Source organism: Euleptes europaea, chromosome 8 (genome assembly GCF_029931775.1).
Source record: "Euleptes europaea isolate rEulEur1 chromosome 8, rEulEur1.hap1, whole genome shotgun sequence".
Lineage (NCBI taxonomy): Eukaryota > Metazoa > Chordata > Lepidosauria > Squamata > Sphaerodactylidae > Euleptes > Euleptes europaea.
Genome location: NC_079319.1, coordinates 914,285 through 933,617, shown reverse-complemented (window position 1 = coordinate 933,617; position 19,333 = coordinate 914,285). Strand labels below are relative to the sequence as shown.

General features: G+C 56.7%; 2 protein-coding genes across 2 annotated transcripts; both read right to left on the bottom strand.

Annotated features, from left to right (window-relative positions):
* Positions 1–2,298: 2,298 nt before the first annotated feature.
* Positions 2,299–12,496, bottom strand: GPAA1 (glycosylphosphatidylinositol anchor attachment 1). The gene is made up of 12 exons (XM_056854730.1): positions 12,423–12,496; positions 12,119–12,298; positions 9,838–9,949; positions 9,473–9,620; positions 9,045–9,146; positions 8,267–8,463; positions 6,404–6,600; positions 6,077–6,230; positions 4,741–4,824; positions 3,796–3,992; positions 3,412–3,582; positions 2,299–2,580 (listed from the first exon to the last, which is right to left on the bottom strand). Exons 1-12 carry the CDS (start codon positions 12,494–12,496, stop codon positions 2,337–2,339), a joined length of 1,860 nt encoding a protein of 619 aa, XP_056710708.1. The 3' UTR covers positions 2,299–2,336.
* Positions 12,497–16,061: 3,565 nt separating this feature from the next.
* On the bottom strand, positions 16,062–19,326 carry EXOSC4 (exosome component 4). Its single transcript, XM_056854729.1, has 3 exons — positions 19,148–19,326; positions 17,658–17,864; positions 16,062–16,421 (listed from the first exon to the last, which is right to left on the bottom strand). The coding sequence occupies exons 1-3, from the start codon at positions 19,316–19,318 to the stop codon at positions 16,062–16,064; spliced, it is 738 nt and encodes a 245-aa protein (XP_056710707.1). The 5' UTR covers positions 19,319–19,326.
* Between the last annotated feature and the right edge of the window lie 7 nt (positions 19,327–19,333).

The window sequence follows — 19,333 nt, the reverse complement described above, 5'->3', positions numbered from 1 at the left end:
CCTGCTGTGAAGCTGGGCAGGGGGGCCTCAGCAGTGGCAGCTCCTGGCCTTGCCTGGGGGATGGTGCTTAAGTGCTTTAGTCCCTTCCCCCGTGAAATTTTCTCAGTCATCTTTAGGAAGATAGCAAGCCCACCCCGCAACTCCAGGAGCCCCCCGCCAGTCCATGGTGCCTATGATGCCTGCCCCAGAATACGTTTCCCACAGCCCCCACCCAGTCTGCAATCCAAAGCCATCCCCCCCCCATCAGGAAGTGGCATCTTTAGGGAGTGGGCTGTCCTTCTGTGGGCACGACTGGTGTGCAGCTGCCCCACAATAATTCCTCAAGTCTGATGCCACCTCTGGCGGGGGCTGCGTCATGACAGCTGCTCACCTGGTGAGCAAAACTGGGGAAGTCGCCATAGCACCAATCACTGCTGTTGGGACTTCCACAGGATTCTCACCCAGCGCTGCTGGCTGTTCACAGTCCTGCAACTTTTGGTCTTCCACCCACTGCCTGGAGTGGACCGAGTGGGTCTCAGCCCCCAAAAGCACCTCCTAGGCTCAGCAGCTGCTTGCCTTCAAGGTCTTGGGAGACCGGCCTAGGTTCTCCCCAGCTGCCTCGCCAAGCAAGCCCATCTGCACTGCAGCGTCTGCTCACCTTGGGATGAGGTGAAATTCCACCGAGAAAGCTCTTTTCCTGTGCTGGGCTCAGGTGGGAACGCTCCTCAGGGTCCCCGAGGACACGGATTTCTCCCCCCCCCTCCCTGTGCCTCTCTCTGCCTGGGCACGGGGAGGGAGGGGAGTTCTGCTCAGCCCCAGCAGCCATCCCCGCCCAAGCCCTGAGCAGCAGCAAGGGGACCAGGTGTGAGGGTCTGTGTGTCTTTGCCTTGAGTGAGGCCTTTGCATTTGTCTGGTTTCCCCCCCCCCCCTGTCCCTGGACTCGTAAAAGCAGTCCAGGCCTCTGGCCTTTCCTTGGTTCAGGCGTGGCGTCTGACAAGGCCCAGGTTGGAATGTCTCTCCCTCCTTCCCACGTCCCTCCCAAACTCTTACTGACTCCCTTCCTCCGGCTCTGACCTTGGAGGCAATAGATAGTACTAACAAGCTCCCTGGCTCTTTGATGTTTGTACCATGCACAGTTATGCTTCCCATAATATACGTTTGACATCTGTTACCCTGTAGGGGTTATAATTCTGTCTTTGTGAAATCATAGTCACTTGCAACTTTACCAGTGTATGGCTTACACCTTCTGAAGCTCTCAATAAAGATCCTTGTTTCTGCACGACTGTCTGAGCAAGTGGCTTTATGGGATTTGCACAGAGAAGTGGGGAACCCTCACACCAGGCGCACGGGGGGCTCTGGAGCAGATGCATTTGCAGGGGAAGAACCCGGGCCCCAGCTGCCAGCCCATCACCCCAACACAGCCTACTGGTGGCTGCAGCTGGCAAGCTCATCCCGCCCAGGCCAGGCCGCCTTCTCAACAGCACCCACTGTCGTGCTGCACCTCTGTGTGCCTGGGCCCTCGAGGTTAAAACGTTTGGCCAGGCCAGGGTGCGGCGGCTGCCCTCAAAAGGACATTCCTTCCCCTGGGCGTCAGGTGGCTCCTGGTGGGCATTGTACCTTGGCACCCAAGCCCTCCCTGCGCTCTGCTGTGGGGGATTCCAGCCTCTGAGGGCTGCATCGAGGCACAGAGGGCCTGAAGGGGCTGGCCCTTGCCCTGGACACCACAGTGTTTCGCCAGCTGGCAGGATACAACTTGTGGAAGGAAGGCAACCGAAGACAAGCCTCGTCTCAAGCTGTCTCTCTTTATTTTCATAACAAAGGCCATACCGCCCCTTCTACCACACCCATCCATGACATGCCTTCATTTGCTGGGGTGTCTGACAGAGCCCTCCCCCGCCCCTCTGGCAGCACCTGAGACCAGCCATGAGCACCAGCGCAGGCCCCGTGCCTCAGGAGGAACACTTTGGACTGCAGGCAGGCTGGGGCCGCCCAGACAGGATTAGCCTTTCCCTGGCCCCCCTCCTGCTGGGGGGGATACAACAGAACCACCCCTTCCCCCGTGGCACACAGGCTGTCCTGCTCCAGCCAGGAGATCCCACCCTCCTGGCCAAGCCTTGCCCTCTTACACTCAGCTCTCCCATTCATTGCCCCAAACCCTCTGGGCAGCAGCTGCAGGCCAAGCGCATAAAAACTCCAGGAGAATTGCCAGCTCCCCTGTCCACAACGTTTTGCTTTGCAGACTTAACGGTGGTCCACGGTCCTCCACTCGCCCCCAAAGGTGTGTCTCCTCCGGCTCATCCTGGGCAGAGACAAGCCGGGCAGGCCGGTTCCAAGTGCAGAGCCTGCGCCCGGGAGAGCTACTTCCAGAAGAGCACGTTCCACAGCAGGAGCCAGCAGGGATAGACAAAGAAAGCCACGAAGGGGAAGACAATGGAGCCATAGAGGTGGTGGTCTAGGAGCCCCTCCGCGATGGCCTGCAGGAACCGCTGCCAGCCCTCCAGCGCCGTGATCGGGTACTCGATGAGCTCGTGGTACAGGAAGATGCAGAAGAGCAGAGTGGCAGCCGGGGTGACCAGCACCAGCAGCATGGCCTGCAGGGACCTGGGGGGGGGGAAGGCAAGCTGATGAGGCCAGGGGCAGGGCCACAGCCAGGACGTTTGGTTGCTGCATGCACGCACCCCCCCCCCTGAACCACGGGAAAAGGCATGACTCCCACCACCCCTTTCATTTTGTCTCCACAATGTCCTGCTGAACAGAGGCGGGTCCAGAGACAAAACCAAGAAACCCAGACCTTTTCAGGGAAAGCAAATCCAATGTTCCCCCTTTGGATTGTGTAGGAGGGGCCTCATTTTCACAAGAAGTGGGGTAGGAACAGGTTCCTTTTGTAAAAACTGCTCTACAGAAGTAGTTTTTTCATCAAGTTTCTACCCCGAGTCCAAAGGATAATGCTGTTTGACACTGACAGGGAAATAGGCAAAGCAGGCATTTCACTCTTCACGAAGGCACTCAAGTGTCCAGCGACATGAACCCTTCTGGCCAGCCGCTGACGGGCTCAGAGAGCTGACCGGCACCAGAGGGCAGGCAGTGCCAGTTCTAGGAAGGCAGAACCCAGCAGAGGGAGACTCAGCTGTGTAGCAGCTTCTGATTCCAAAGACTACCAAAGCCCTGCCTGGCCCAGGATGGCCCTGATCTCATCCCATCCTGAAGAGACCGTCAAGAGAGTCCAGGGTTGCAATAGCGAGCCACCTCCGAACGTCTCTTTCCGCAAAAACCCTACAGGAGTACCAGAAGTTGGGTACGACTTGACAGCACTTCCCATCTCCAGCTCTATCACCTTCCTTCCATAGGATAGCCTTTGGCCACAGCTGCTCAACCATGATGTGGGGGAGAAGCAATCGCTGCCAGGAGTTGGGACCCCCCCCCCATACGTACTTGGGCCCTGTGGGCTGGACGACTGCAGCCACCGGCACGATGGTGACCGCCAGCAAGAAGCCCAGGGAGAAGTTGATGAGGGCGATGCAGCCCAGTTGCATGGCCAGGTATAGCAAGGAGAGCAGCTTCAGCATCATCCAGCCACGATCACTTCCTGCGCCAGTCAGGACCCTGCAGGGCACAGACATGGAGCTGCTTGGCACACGGCCTGGCCCCACCTTCTCTCTGGCGAGGCAGAGCCACACAGCAAGCCCAGCCGAGTCCCTGCCCCTCCTCCCAGCCTCATGCACTTAAAGCCCCCAGGGCTCTGGCTGCACAGCCCCCAGCCCGGCCCCTCCACGGGGTGGGAGGGAGGAGAAGGCCCCGTCCCTTCGCCCTGCTCACCTGTGTGTGTTGTGGGGCAGCGCCAACCCCGCCACGTAGATGGCAATGACGGTGAGCACCACGGCCTCCGACTCAGAGACAGGGAAGTGGTGCGTAGCCATGTGCTGTCCCAAAATGGGCACGAAGTAGAGGGCAAGCCCCGCAGTGTGGCAGATCAGCAGTGGGGGAACCAGGGCCAGCAGGCTTGGTCTGGGCTCCTGCACAGAGGAGGAGGATCCGAACATTCAGGAAGCCAAAGCCCAGGGCCGGGCCCGAAAACACAGCTGGGGTGGCCATGGGCAAAAGGGACCGCATGGGAGACCCCAGCTCTGGCCCAGAAGGGTTTGCTCCTGGGACAGGCAGGCCATGGCGTAGAATCATAAGAATTGGAAGGGACCACCAGGGTCATCTAGTCCAACCCTGTGCAATGCAGGAAATTCACAACCACCTCCCCTGACACACTCCCCCCACTCTATGCCCAGATGGCAAAAAACCCTCCAGGATCCCAGCAGCCGGCTTCTCCCTTCCACGCTGACCCCCCACTCCCCTTGGGCAAATGACGCCAGCTTCCTGTTCACAGAAACAGGATTCCTTAAGAGTTCTCGGCAGCCGCCCTATAAGCAGCTGCCCCCCAAGAAGGCAGGGAAGCGTAACGCATGCTCCGTGTCCTCTAGGGCTTTTCACTGCAGCAGGACCACAAGAATATTAAACGTCTCATTTGCAAAAGGGTTCACGAGTGCAAAAGGGGGGGGGGAGAATTGGAAAGATGCATTTCCCGTGTCCTTCTGTTCTCTCAGGCAGTCCAATGGAGCCCAGAACAACAGCCGTGACTTAACAAAAGCAAACAGCATCCGGCTCCTGACCATTTGGGGCGTGTGGGGAGAAGAGCCGACACAAACCGGGGACGGACCCCGCTGGTGGTCAAGGCAAGTCTTGCCCCAGGGCAGTCCACCACCTGCCACGCACCTCTGTCGCCACGGTGTCTCCGTCACAAGACTGGTCAGCTGGCTCCACGTCGCAACCGCTCAGCTTCATCCACAGATCCAGAGCGTGGGCAGAGTCAAGGAAAACGAATCCACAGAGGATCCTGTGCGCAGCCCCCAGGGCTGAAGCCCCGCCCGGCTGGCCCTTTCCCTCTGCCCTGGGAAGGAGCCCCAGGTCTGTTGCTCTCATCTGCCCGTCCCCGGTTGTGCGGGCAGCACACGGATGCCCCTCTTGACAACCCGAGGCTGAGATCGACGAGATCTCAGAAAACTGCCAAGCAGAATAGGGACTCCCACTTGGAATGGCCAGACCCTAGTCTGACACTGACCGCTGTGCTCACACTCTGGCCAAAGGGGTCCTGGGGGCCCTGCAGACTGGCACTGCCCCCTCCTTGCACCAGATCTCACCCAAGATCTATCCAAGAGGGCTTCACGCTCTGCTGAAACAGCTCACAAGTAGAGGGAGCAGAGACCTCCTGCGCTGACCAGGGACAGAGACTGCCTCCCACCCCAGACAACAGCTAGTGATTAGAAAGCAGAGCCCCACCCCCACCCCATGAACTTGGCTCCCTGGTGCTTCTTTGAGGGAGGGGCCACGGCTTAATGACAGAGCGCCTGCTTTGCAGGCAGAGGGCCCCAGGTGGGGTCCCCAGCATCTCAGGAAGCAGAGGGTGCAGGACCCCAGAGAGGGACAAGACCGGCCTTGAGAGATTGGGGGCGGGGAGCTCTACAGCAGGGCAAAAAGAAACGGGAGTTTGATGGCAGCTCTTTATAACTCTTGGCTCCCATTTATTTTTGCTGCCATGCCCCCTGGCTGCACAGGAGGGCGGGCTGGGGTGGGGGCTCCGGGGCAGGAGACAGAGGAGGTGCTGCTGCTGAAACCTGTCTCTGTTCTTCCCGTTGAGGCTGTGAATATCCTCCTGGACGCTGACCTTGGTGGAGGGCAACCCTCAGAACCTCCCTATGGCTGGCGCTCGGAGGGCCTCTAGGCCCTTACCCTGCTGGCCAGTGCGGGGGGTTCCCCTCCCCCTTGCTGCTGGTAGTTGCAAGCCATGCCCCCTGCCTCAGAGAGCCTCCCCCCTGGCTCATCACCCCTCTCGCCTGGGACAAGCCAGCCAAACAGGGCAGGGGGGTGATCCCCCCCCAAAAGCGCTCTGGCTGCCGGCCAGCAGCATACTGGAGCTCAGGGGATTCTGCAAAGCCGCTTATGGCTGCCCCAAGATCACAGTGCTGGGCTGCTCGACTGGAAGGCTCCCGCCCTCCCAAGTGAAAGAGCCCCCAGGCCCTGGCTCCCTCTGCCCCCCTTCCCAGCAGGATATCTTCAGAACGAGGATGAGGATGAGGAAGCCGAAGGCTGGCATGTAGACCCCGATGGAGACGAAACGGGAGAGAGAAGGGAGCAGGTAGAAGAAGTAGGACTGGTGCAGGCGTTCCAGTAGGTTGTTCAGCTTCCGGAACATTCCCTCCAGGGTTCTGGGCAGGAAGACAAAGAGGAAGGCTTCACCACACCTGCACAACCTCCTGAACCCGATGCCTGGTCCTGCTCTCCATCTCTCCTCTGCCCACCCACACCGCCTGCCTTCCACCATCCTGGCAGCAATTGCCAGCCTGGGGTACCTGGACTACTGACCAGCGGTCGTACTCACTTGCCCACGATGCTCATGTCGTACTTGTACTGGCGAAAGCTGTTGATGCCCCTCACCGTGATGGCCTCGATGTGGTACCGCAGAAAGAGGCCGTGGTCGCCCTGAGGCCGGCCGGAGCCCTGCTTCAGCACCATTAGCAGCAGCGTCTGCAGGGAGTGGAGGTAGGCTGGCAGCGAATCCCACTCAGAGCGCTGAAGCTGCAGGGAAGGAAGGAGATGGGGGAGGGTGTCAGCCGGGTCTGGGGGCAGAGCAGACCCTCACCCCAGAGGGCCTTCCCCTCCACCTACTGCTTCAAGGGACTGAAGGAGTACGTTCCGGGGCACAGCGAGTAAGGAAAGCCAGGCCAGAAGGGTCAGAGCAGGAATGGTCTGCTTTGCAGCCGCCCTCACCTTGCAGCACCCTGCAGTCCTATTTATTGTTTCAATACCCCGCTCTTCCCGGCCAAGTTCTAGAATCATAGAGTTGGAAGGGACCACCAAGGTCATCTAGTCCAACCCCCTGCACAATGCAGGAAATTCACAACTACCTCCCCCCTACACACACACCCTGTGACCCCTACTCCATGCCCAGAAGATAGCCAAGGTGCCCTCCCTCTCATGAACTGCCTAAGGTCATAGAATCAGCCTTGCTGACAGATGGCCATCTAGCATCTGCTTAAAAACCTCCAAAGAAGGAGAGCTCACCACCTCCCGAGGAAGCCTGTTCCACTGAGGAACCGCTCTGACTGTTAGAAAGTTCTTCCTAATGTCTAGACAGAAACTCTTTTGATAAGTCATGTCAGACTAATCTTATCTGCTTTTTTGAGAAAGTTACTACCTTGCTGGATCAGGAGAATGCAGTAGACATAGTTTATCTAGATTTCAGTAAGGCTTTTGCTAAGGTTCCACATAGTATTCTAGCTGACAAATTGGGGAAATGTGGTTTAGATCCTATTACTGTTAGGTGGATCTGCAACTGGTTGACAGATCGTACCCAAAGAGTGCTAGTTAATGGTTCCTCATTCACTTGGAAAGAAGTGGAGTGCCTCAGGGCCCTGGATTGTTCAACATCTTTACAAATGATTTGGATGAAGGAATAGAGGGGATGCTTATTAAATTTGCAGATGATACTAAATTGGCAGGGGTAGCAAATACAGTAGAAGACAGAGCCAAGATGCAGGATGATCTTGACAGGCTGGAGAAGTGGGCTAGAATTAATAAAATGCACTTCAACAAAGGCAAATGTAAAGTTCTGCATTTAGGTAGGAAAAATCAAATGAATAATTATAGGATGGGGGAGACTTGTCTGAGCAGTAGTGTGTGTGAAAAGGATCTTGGGGTCTTAGTAGACCGAACACTGAACATGACTTAGCAGTGTGATGCGGTAGCTAAAAAGGCAAATGCGATCTTGGGCTGTATTAACAGAAGTATAGTGTCCAGATCACGCAAAGTGATGGTATCACTTTACTCTGCTCTGGTTAGACCTCACCTAGAGTACTGTGTTCAGTTTTGGGCACGACAATTTAAGAAAGATGTAGACAAGCTGGAACATGTCCAGAGGAGGGCAACAAAGATGGTGAGGGGTCTGGAGACCGAGTCCTATGAGGAAAGGTTGAAGGAGCTGGGTATGTTTAGCCTGAAGAGGAGAAGACTGAGAGGGGATATGATAACCATGTTCAGACCCCTCACCATCTTTGTTGCCCTCCTCTGGACATGTTCCAGCATGTCTACATCCTTCTTAAATTGCGATGCCCAAAACTGAACATTATACTCAAGGTGAGGTCTAACCTGAGCAGAGTAAAGCGATACCATCACTTCGCGTGATCTGGCCGCACAGGCAGGCAGCCGGACCTTGGGATGGACACCCCCTCCCCCATCCATTCACCTTGCCCTGAATGGTGCAGAGGAGGTTGCTCTTCTGGCAGAAGGCGTAGAAGAGGTTGACCAGGTCCAGGTTGGGCAGCTGCCCGTTCAAGCCCTCCACGGCCACGTCGAAGCTGGTGATGACATCACTGTTCAGCTCCAAGGAGATGGCGGCCTGGATGGCCCCAGCCCGGCCCAGCATCCCCGACGACTGGATCGCTAAGAAGGAAGAGACGGCCCAGCGAGTGAGGGGGGTGCATGGCCTGGACACCCCCCAGAAAAAAGCCCATGAGGGAAGTTGGCAGGAGGAGCCGGGCCAAGGAAACCTCCGGGCCCGCTCAAAGTCACCCTGGGATAAGATGCTCGCGGGCACTGGTGGGGGCCAGGACTGGTGGCACGCTTTCTCTTGCCACTCGGCTAATGCCGAAACAGAGAGCCCTCCCAGGAATGGGGGCAGGGACCATCTGCCCTAGTGGTGTGGGAGGGGGAGGGGACCGAACCTACGGCCTCCTGTTTCGGAAGGAAAGAGCTCAGAGCTGCTGCTGCTCACAGTCCCCCCAGCTCCCAGATCACACAAGAGCAGAGGGGTGTGCCGGGGGGAGGGGCTAGGAGACAATGTGGCCCTGTGATGTGCGAGTGAGGCTGTGGTGGCAGGGAGGCTTTGGGGTGAGGGGGTCAGCCCAGGGAAGCCTCTGATAGAGGGGCTGGAGGAACCGGGCTGGCTGCTGCAGGAGCCGAAAGGGACCGGCAGAAAGGCCTCTGGGGCCGCGGGGAGGGAGGGAGGCCCCGCCCAGGCTCACCTGTCATGTTGACATCGTGATAGGCCTCCAGCCAGGCCTCCATGCCGAGGAGGTCGTGCTCGTTCACCAGGAAGATGATGTCCTTGGCCCAGTAGATCTGACCTGGGGCAGAAAGACTACCTGAGCTCTGCCCCACGTGGGCGATGCCCGCGGCCAACCACAGGGGCCCCTGGGCAGGAACTGACTCTGACCCTTGCCCATTGATAAGGCCAAAATCCCCAGGCGAGGGTGCAGCTATTTCAAGCTCAGCTTTTCAGAGCACACACACAAAGCAAAACCCACCGAAACGGTCTGTCCTGGGCGAGCGTGGAGCTAGCCTGCCCCCCTTCCCCCATCCCCAGCACAGCCTGGCTGCAATCTTGAAAAGTTGCCTGGCCCCAAAAATCCCTGTGAGGCGGAGCAGAGGGCAGCCTGGGCCTGCGGCTCACCTCGGAAGTAGGACGCCAGCGCCAGCATCAGTCCGACCGCCTGGTTGTTCTGCTGGCCCTCGCTGCAGGGGACGCTCAGCACCAAGGATTCCGTGCTGGCCGCGCGGGGGGCCCGAAGGATCCCGTAGACGTTGGTCCCCTTCACCATCTGCAAAGAGGAGGGCACAGTGCTCAGGCCTCGGGCATCCTTCTCCTCCAAAGATGTGGGCAACTAGCTGGCCTCTGCCTGGCAAGAGAGCGCCCCGCCCACCCCGCCTGCCTGCTTGCATGCAGGAGTCCCATCTCCTGTCCCCAGTGCAAAGCTAGCAGCCTAGCTGCCCCCTCCCCAGCCCACCACAAAGGGCCTCGCAAGGCTTGGCACATACATATCTCTCTCGTAGCTCATCAGGGAAGGGCAGCGTGCGCGAGAAGCTCTGCTTGTACACCTCCAGGCCCAGGTTCCACATGGTCTTCTCCAGCCAGGCCACCGGCATGCCCCTGAGGACAGAGAGGCGTGTGAGTGGGCGAGGCCCACCCGCTGACCAGACCCCACAGCCCCCGCAGGGCTCCCAAACAGGTGACTGGAGCCTGACTGAAGAAACAGACTGATTTTCCCAGGACGGTCCTTCAACAAAAAGCTCATTGAGGCAACAAGAAGAAGAAGAGTTGGTTTTTGTATGCTGACTTTCTCTACCGCTTAAGGCAGAATCAAACTGGCTGACAATCACCTTCCCTTCCCCTCCCCACAACAGACACCCTGTGAGGTAGGTGGGGCTGAGAGAGCTCTAAGAGAGCTGCGACTAGCCCAAGGTCACCCAGCTGGCTTCATATGGAGGAGTGGGGAATCAAACCTTGTTCTCCAGGTCAGAGTCCATTGCTCCAAACCACTGCTCTTAACCACTGCACCACGCTGGCAAGATGTGTGTCTGCTAAATTACTTACAACAGGCACAGTACACAGAGCCCTCAATGCCCCAAAGATACGCTGAATGAAAACTCCTCGCACTGTTTACTGACAAGCTCCAAGCTCTGGGTGTGAAGGGAGGCCCGACCATGGAAGCCACACAGCTTGTGCTGAGATCCTCCCAGGGACCCGGAAAATAAGACGTCCTCTCCTCCAAGGCCGGGGCTTTCAAACTGTGTTCCAGGGAAACCTGCTGCGGTTAATGCAAGAAAAGCCCTGCTGGATTAGACCAGTGAGGGTCCATCCAGCCAACGTCTGTTCCAGGTAAATTGGTGGAAAGCATCGTTAAAGATAGAATTGTCAAGCATGTAGAAGGGCAAGGTCTGCTGGGCAAAACCCAACATGGCTTCTGTAAGGGTCGGTCCTGTCTCACTAATCTATTAAGAGTTTTTTGAAAGAATCAATAAGCATGTGGACAGGAATGAGCCTGTGGATACTGTGTATTTGGACTTCCAAAAAGTATTTGGATTTCCAAAAAGCTTTTGGATTTCCAAAAAGCTTTTGACAAAGCCCCCCACCAAAGACTGCTAAGCAAACTTCATAGTCACGGGATAAGAGGACAAGTCCTCTTATGGATTGAGAACTGGCTGAAAAATAGGAAGCAGAGAGTAGGAATCAACAGGCAGTTCTCATAATGGCGGGATGTGAGCAGCGGGGTGCCTCAGAGATCTGTGTTGGGACCGGTGCTATTCAACCTGCTCATCAATGACCTGGAGTTGGGGTTAAACAGTGAAGTAGCCAAGTTTGCAGACAACATTAAATTATTTAGGGTAGTTAAAACAAAATCGGACTGTGAAGAGCTCCAGAAGGATCTCTGCGTACTGGAAGAATGGGCATTAAAATGGCAAATGAGACTCAATGTAAGTGTAAAGTGATGCATATTGGGACAAAAAATCCCAACTTCACATATACACTGATGGGATCTGTGCTGGCAGCGACAGACCAAGAAAGGGATCTTGGGGTGGTAGTGGATAGCTCGATGAAGATGTCAACCCAGTGTGCGGCTGCTGTAAAAAAGGCAAATTCCATGCTGGCCATAATTAGTCAAGGAATAGAAAATAAAACTGCTGCTATCATACTGCCGTTGTACAAATCTGTGGTGAGACTACGCTTGGAATACTGTGTACAGTTCTGGTCACCACACCTAAAAAAGGATATTACAGAGCTTGAGAAGGTGCAGAAAAGAGCAACCAAAATGATTAGGGGACTAGAGCAACTGTCCTATGGGGACTTCTTTTGCTAGATCCCACGTTCCCTTCTGTTCACATCATTAAGACAGACCCTCCCGCTGTTTAAAAGAAGCCCTTTTGCCTTGTATGGCTTCTTTGACTTGAGTCTTTAGCCATGCAGGCATCTTTTTAGACTTGGTATCTCCTTCCCAAACTTGAGGCATGCATTCTACTGTTTTAAATAGCTTCCAGGCACCCTGGAAGGCTCTGGCATGAAATCCCTCCTGTTGATTTCCTTCTGCCTGGTCTCCTCAAAAGCTTTCCACGACGAGAAGATCTCCCTACAGCGTTCCACCCGGGCACAGTCTAGGGCAGGCTCTTGAGAGGCGGGCGAGGCCCGCCCAGGCCTTCCCTCACCCGGGTGGGTTCCCCGCGGCAGGTGTCAGGGACCCCTCAGCAGCCCCGTCGCCGTGGGAAGGGTTCTGGGAAGGCGGGCGGCCCGAGCCCAGCACCCACCGAGGGGGAAGAGACTCACCCTGCCTTCTTCTTGTGGCCGGCGAACTCGCGGGCGTAAGAGAGGGCGCGCTCCCCGAACACGAACTGCTCCTCCACCATGGTGGAGCCCATGGCGTTCTCCGACATGTAGGCCCGCAGCGCGAAGGGGTGGAACGCCAGGCCCAGGAACCAGCCCAGCCCCACCAGGAAGCTGATGATGCTGCAAGGGGTTGGGGGTGGGGGGGTGAAGGTGCTGTCAGAAATGAACATCTCTGCTTCCCCGCTCAGGCCCACTGAGGAGAGCCCCGCCAGCCCCCTGCCCGGGGAGCCCCCGTGGCCCTCACCAGAGAGGCGTGTTGAGCCGCAGGAGGAGGCGGGAGAGGGCCCGCCGGCGGTAGGGGTCGGAGAGGAGCCCCATGGCAGCTCCGCTGGGGGTCGCTGTGGAAAGAAGGAAGAGCAAGTCAGGCGGAAACGGTCAACCAGGACCCCGGGGGCACAGACCCCCACCCCACCCCCCCCGCCAGACCACCGCCCCCTTCTTCCCGTGCAGAAGCGAGTCCTGCCAGCCAGAGAGGGGCGGGGGGGGGGCACTGCTGTCCAGGTTGCCACCCTCCAGGCGGCGGCGGGAGATCTCCCTGGATCCCAGCTGAGCTCCAGGCCACGGGGTCCCCGGGAGAGAAACGGGGGCTGCAGGGGGAGGCTTCTCTGCTCTGCCCCGGATTCCAGGTGCAGCCCCACCCCCACCGGCGGCGCTGCCCCCCCCGACCCTCCAGGTGGGGGAGGGGGAGGGAGGAGCCGTGGGGGCTGCCCCCTCCGCAAGAGCCTCCGCCCGCAGGGGCAGTCTACCTCGGAAGGGCCGGCCGGGCGGGTGGACGGGCCTCCCTCCCCTCGGCTCTCTGCCGGCGGGAAGGGCCGGCCGAAACCCACCCCCCAGCCAAGGAGGAGGGGGCGGCGGCGGCGAATGGCCCCCGCTTCCACCCCCACCCCCACCCCGGCCTACCTCCCGGCGTCCGGCGGCGGCAGGACCAGGGGGAGCCCAGAGGCGTCCTGGCGGTGACGTCGCTGCGACGGGCGGCTGCGCACGCGCGGGAGCGGCGCCGGGCCTGGGGGCGGGGCGTCCGTTCACACCCGCCTCTCGGCCCCGCCCCCCCGTCTGCTCAGGCTGCCGGTGGTCTGGCGGCGCGGGGCCACGCCGAGGAGGCCCCGTCAGGCCCAGGCCGTCTGTTCACACGCACAGCCGCACGGCCTGGGCCTGACGGGGCCTCCTCGGCGTGGCCCCGCGCCGCCTCCCGTGTGCCCCCCCCTGATGCGCCTGGTTGTCTTTTAGCAGTGGTTCCCAACCTTTTTTTGACCACTAGGGCTTTTTTGTTCGGTGCAGGGACCCCAAGGCTCAAAATAAAAATTCCGAGCATTTGAAAATAAACTTTAATCGTAGCTGTTAGTTAAACAATAAACTTAGAGTAATATTTGAATATATATATTTTATAATAGAGAACTTCTAATTGAAAATATTAATTTATTATGAGTTTATAACTTTGTTTCGCGGACCTTAATTTAGTTCTCGCGGACCCCTGGGGGTCCGCGGACCCCCGGTGGGAACCAGTGTCTTATAGAGTCCAATGAAGACAACTAGGAGGAGGTTAAAATGAGCAACAGTTCTTTATTTAGCTAAGCCCTGGGGTGAAATTGAGGAAATTGGATTTTTCTTAAGAATGATTAAGGACTAAACAAAGTGAGTTTATTCAGAAGTCCCAAACTTGGTAAACGACTGAGAGACGGGGCTTATTTCTAACTCGGGTCCATAACGAACAGGGCAACACGCGGCCTGCTGCTCCTCTCTTCCACTGCAACTAGAAGGAAGAGGAGGGCTGCATGATGGGAGCCAACAAGAACACAGGGGGAGAAGGGGCACAACCTGTCTCTGTCCCACTCTCACGCTTGCGGCCCCCTCCTGATCTTCCTTTCTTTAATCCATCTTTGTGCGCTGGGCATTGTAGTTCCAACAGAAATAACCCACAAATAAGATGTGCAGAGTTACTCGCCAGAGAAACAAAGGAGGCTCAGAAATATTTATGCATCCGCATGGGGCAGGCCCAGGGCTGCTGACAAGCAGGTTGATACACAAAAGCACCAATGCACACGAGCATAACCGATAGATATTGCCCGAAGGCTGTCTCTAAGCAAGTCCTAGGTCTTAGTAACTAGAAACCACATTCCTAAAGATGAAGTAGGAAAGAGCAAAGAGTCCAGTAGCACCTTAAAGACTAACAAAAATATTTTCTGGCAGGGGATGAGCTTTTGTTAGTCTTTAAGGTGCTACTGGACTCTTTGCTCTTTTCTACTACTGCAGACAGACTAACACGGCCACCCGCTGTGAATTATCTAAAGATGAAAGTAATTCAAAGACATTGTTTTCTCTACTGGTGAAAGGCCGTACCAGACAGGGAGCATGATTTGTTGGTTCATGGCTCCCGGATGCCAGCTTCCCCAAAACTTCCATGTGTGTGCGTATGAAGACATAGTGTTCTAAACCAGACCTTATATCTGGGCATTACACCCCCGCCCTCCCCCCCAGAGCAAGACCGACTGCCTATCCTGCCCTGTGCTCTCCGGCATCTCCTAGCACGCCCCCCCCCGCTCCGAGACTGGAGAGAACCGGCCATAAAACACACCGCAGAACTTCCCAGTTGTGGCGTCCTGCTTTATTCGGTCTCTACCAGGCGAGGAGGAGGAGGAGGAGGAGGAGAATCCGCCCCTTCCCTTGACCCATCAGCTAGCCAAGAGCTTGCTTGTTTGTTTCTTCGGTTTATATCCCCCTCCCCAGCAGGGCTCAGGGCCGATCACGACGTGATCCTCTGCGCCAGTACAAAATACAATAAAACCACATTTCTGCCCCATAAAACTTCCCAGTTAACAGATAGCGCTCATTTGTAGTATAATAGCCAATGCAAGTCCGGGAACCACCGGAAGATTACTGTTAGTGCAACATGATGTTCTCTGGGAGGTGTACCGGAAGAGGCAGTCCTGCGGGTACTTCCCTAAGTACTATCAGCACGGCCTCCCAGAGGGCTTTCTTTGTAAATCTGGAAATGAGATGGGATGTAACTTGGGGCAGTGGGTCATGCATGTTTCCACGCCTCTCCCTGGCAATGTAGTGCAGAGTTACGCAAAGCAAGAGGAAAATGGTGCTCTTGTGCGTGCAAATGTGGTCAGGGCCAGCATGTGACCCTGATATTACAGAAATTACACTGCCTATTGATCTGCTCCCCTTTTAAGTCCTACATGGCTTGGGTCCTGCCCGGGAATGGAGATCACAGGGAGAGGCCCTCCTGATTGTCCCGTCAAACATGAGGGCCTTTTCAGTGGCAGCCCCACAATTATGGAACCAGCTCTCCAGGGAGGTGCACCTGGCCCCCTCACAGTCGATCTTCAGGAGGTAGCTGAAGATGGTTTTAGTTAAGCCTTGTTTTGGTTAAGTTTAGTAGCAGCCCTGAATTGTGATTTTAAAACTTGGTATTTATTTATTTTATGTGTTTTATCTATGCTGTAAGCTGCCTTAAGCTTCATAAACATTTTAAATCAATAAATAAAATCTAGGGATGGACTGCACAGCCTAGATAGAGAATGGGGCTCTTCTGGCCTTTAACCTGACAAAAATCACAGGAGTCTTAGACGTTGGCTCCCAGCTTTTATAACACGACTGGTTGATCCACACCCCACACATTCTTTGGAAGGATATTTATTCTTTGACGAGTAAAAAAAGAAGACATTTTGTACAAATATTCTGGTGCAAATGACCACGCCCACACCTCCATCTTGTTAAACAGTAGCCCAACCGTTCCTCCCAAGCAGATGGCGGAGGCGCAGCTGAGGGCGAGAGGATTTCCCCCTGCCTCACGCACTGAAAGTTCTCCATCTTCTCTCCCGCCCTGTGAGGAAGCAGTGGGGCCAGAGCTCACCAGCCACAGAGGCAAGAGCGGCGCTCACTTCCCCAGCAGCGCAGTGACCTCCTGCAGATGTTCGCGCACCACCTGGTCGAGCACGGCGTAGACATCTTTGCAGGCCTTGCTGGCGGCCTCGATGATGCGCTCCAGGTGGTCTTCGTGCAGCCGGGCGTTCATCTCCAGCAGGGCGATCTGGTCCGACTTGGGCAGCAGTGCCAGGGCCAGCTGGGGGCCCCCTGCGGCCTCCTCCACGTAATTCAGGTCGGCTAAGGGCGTGTCCTCGATGAAGCCGGCTGAGCATGCGCACACGTAATCCCGCATTGGGATACCAGCGTCGATGACCGCCAGTGTGGCCGCATTCACAGAGGCGCAGTAATTCCCACCGTCTGCTTGCAAGATCTGGGGAAAGACAGAGTTCCTACTCAGGAGGGGGCGGAGGATGCTCGCCCAAGACCCAAACCCCTCCGCCCATGTCCGTGGACTTTGTGGCCGGAGCCTCCCAATACTGGCTTGGCTGCTACCAGAAGTATTCCTGCATGCAACCCACCGGGCATAGGACTCTGCAGCCCACCGGGTCTGCTTTTCAGCAACTGACTCTCATCCGGTGTGTTTCAGAGGGTAGCTACCTTGATGTGCAGAAGAATCATAGAGTTGGAAGGGGCACCCAGAACAACCCCCTGCTCAATGCAGGATCAGCCCAGAGCAGGGTGGATTTGATTTAAATCAAGTTGATTTAAACCACGATGTAAATCAGTAGTCAGTAAGACTAGATTTTCACAATTTAAATCACTAGTCAGTAAGCCTATATTTATATCATGGTTTTCTACATAATCAGCCCTTCTCATTATATTGTTTCATTCGGGCCTTGCACTTCTTTGTTGCAGGGTCTGCATTTTGCACACATGCCTGCCTTATCCATAGGCTGAGGAATTTCATTAAAATATTCCCAAACTGGGTCTCTTTTATGGCCTGCTGCCATTACAGGTTTTCCAGGGAGAGAATAATGTGATAAACCTCAGACTATGCACACAAAGATCCCAAGACTTGTGGAGAATTCTGCTCAGGTTTCACTATCACTTTAACTGCTTGTCCCTCCCTACTCACACCTAGCTCCTTGTGCAGATCTATTCCACTCCAAACAACCTTCTATTCATCGGACTTCTTGAAATTTAGCTCTTAAGAGGTTGATTCTGTGTACTTAGATTTGCAAAGGAACAATGGGATTAAGGTCTTTTTCTCAACTTTATTTTATAACATCTTTGACTTGAATTGCTGTCAGTTTACAGCTGCTTTATGGCTACTCCCACAAAGCAAGGCAAGAGATGTACAGAGCTGGTTTGCCATTGCCTGCCTCTGTCTCACCACCATGGGTTTCCTTGGTGGTCTCCCTTCCTTAGAGACCCACAAAATTGGGTGTGTGTGTGAGCTTTTGGGAGTCCACGCTCCCTTCATCGGGTGCTGCCGGCGCTACAGGCCTTGTATCTAGCTCTTCATTAGGTGTGTGTGATGGAAGGCAGAATGGCAGAGGCAGGAAAGACACAACCCCACCGGACTCAGCCCCCAGCGTGCCTCTGCAGAGGGCCAGAGCTCCACTCCACAGGCAGCATGGATGCACTGTGCCAGACGGACTCCCACCTGCACGTAGATGTCGATTTGGGAGCGGGGGTAGAGCTGTGTGAGGATGGCGGCCTCGAAGGTCTGCTTCAGGTGCAGGGTCATCTCGCTGGACTTTCGATCGCCGTGGGGCCGGCGCTTGCGGTCCCCGGTGCTGAAGGTGGCCATGCTGAACTGGCAGTTCACCAGCGCCTGGTCGTGCAGGGCTTTGCTGCGGGAGCCACGCATCTGTGGGGGGGGGGGAGGACAACAGGTCAAGGAGGGAAGGGGGCCATGGCCAGGCCGAGATCTCCTGCCAGGAAAACAGGGAGCGGAGACAGTCCTAGCCGAGAGAGAGATAATGGGGGTGTGGTGCCGTGGGTACCTTGAGTCCCCCAGAAAGCCTCAAGGGCTGTGGGTGGAAGAGATCTGCTTCCTCTGGCCCTGGGTGCAAAGCATGCCCGCCTGACCCCCCCCTCTGGGCACCTTGAGGCTGCACAGACAGGCTGGGGATGTGGGACCCCCAAATCTCCTGGGATTTCTCCTCCTGGAGTTGGCAAGCCTCGCTCCAGCCACTCCCCCGGGCTGCCTATGCTCAAGGTGCGAAGGCCATTCATTTATTCTATTACAGCCAAAGGCCAGCACAAAATATAAAATATACATCCTATGATAAAATTAGACAGCTCCTGTTGACAACATCTCGTCCGTACTAATTAATCTGATGGTTTGCCCGTAAGGTCATTGTTCTTCATAAACGCCTTCCGTTTCCGGCAAACAGAAGAGCAGAATTTTGCGACCGAATAGGTCACCCTGTCCTCCAACAGATATTCTGCCAAGGAGGCCCCAGAGGTGCCAGAGTGCACGAAGGAAGTGAGATGGGAGGGGAGGAGTAAAGTGATTTCTGGCATCATGCGAATGTTCACAGTGGGGCCAAATAGGTGCCAGCCGTCTCCACCCCATGCCGGGGACAAGAGCATTTTGCGTGTCTCTCTTGGGCAGTGAAGAAACCTTCCCGAGAGCACAGCAGCTGGAAGGGCCCTAGAAGAGGCCCCTCTTACAATCCTGGAGCGGGAAGGGACCCCCAGGGCCATCTAGTCCAACCCCCCCTGCACAATGCGGGAAATTCAGAACGGCCTCCCCCCCCCAGTGACCCCCCCTGCCCCCTGCCCAGAAGATGCCCTCATGATCTGCCCAAGGCTATAGCGTCAGCCCTGCTGACAGGTGGCCATCTCGCCTCTGCTTCAACACCTCCGGGGAAGGAGAGCCCCCCCCGCCGCCTCCCCCTCCCCAGGAAGCCTGGACGTTGGGGCAGGAATGGAGGGGGGCTGGAGGGCCCGGGCGGGCGGGCAGGCAGGCGCGAAGGAAGGAAGGAAGGAAGGGTTGCCCCCCACCCCCCACCGGATCCCAGGGATGGAGGAGAGCGCCGGGCCGCCTCCCGCTCTCCCGCGACGTGTAAGGGGGGGCGGTGGGGGGGGGGCTCGGAGCTGCGCCTGCGCTCTGGTGGCTGGGGCGGGGGGTGGGGGGCGACCGACCTCGTGGGGCCCGTAGACGACGGCGAGGGCCTTGGTGTTGCCCTGCTCCAGGTAGGCGGAGCCGTCGGCCTGCGCGAAGACCCCCATGCGGGCGCGCAGCTGGCGCAGCTCCGCCGCCCGCCGCCCATCCAGGCGGAAGCCCTGCGCAGACAGCACCTCCAGCCCCGACATGCTGCCCCCGCGCCA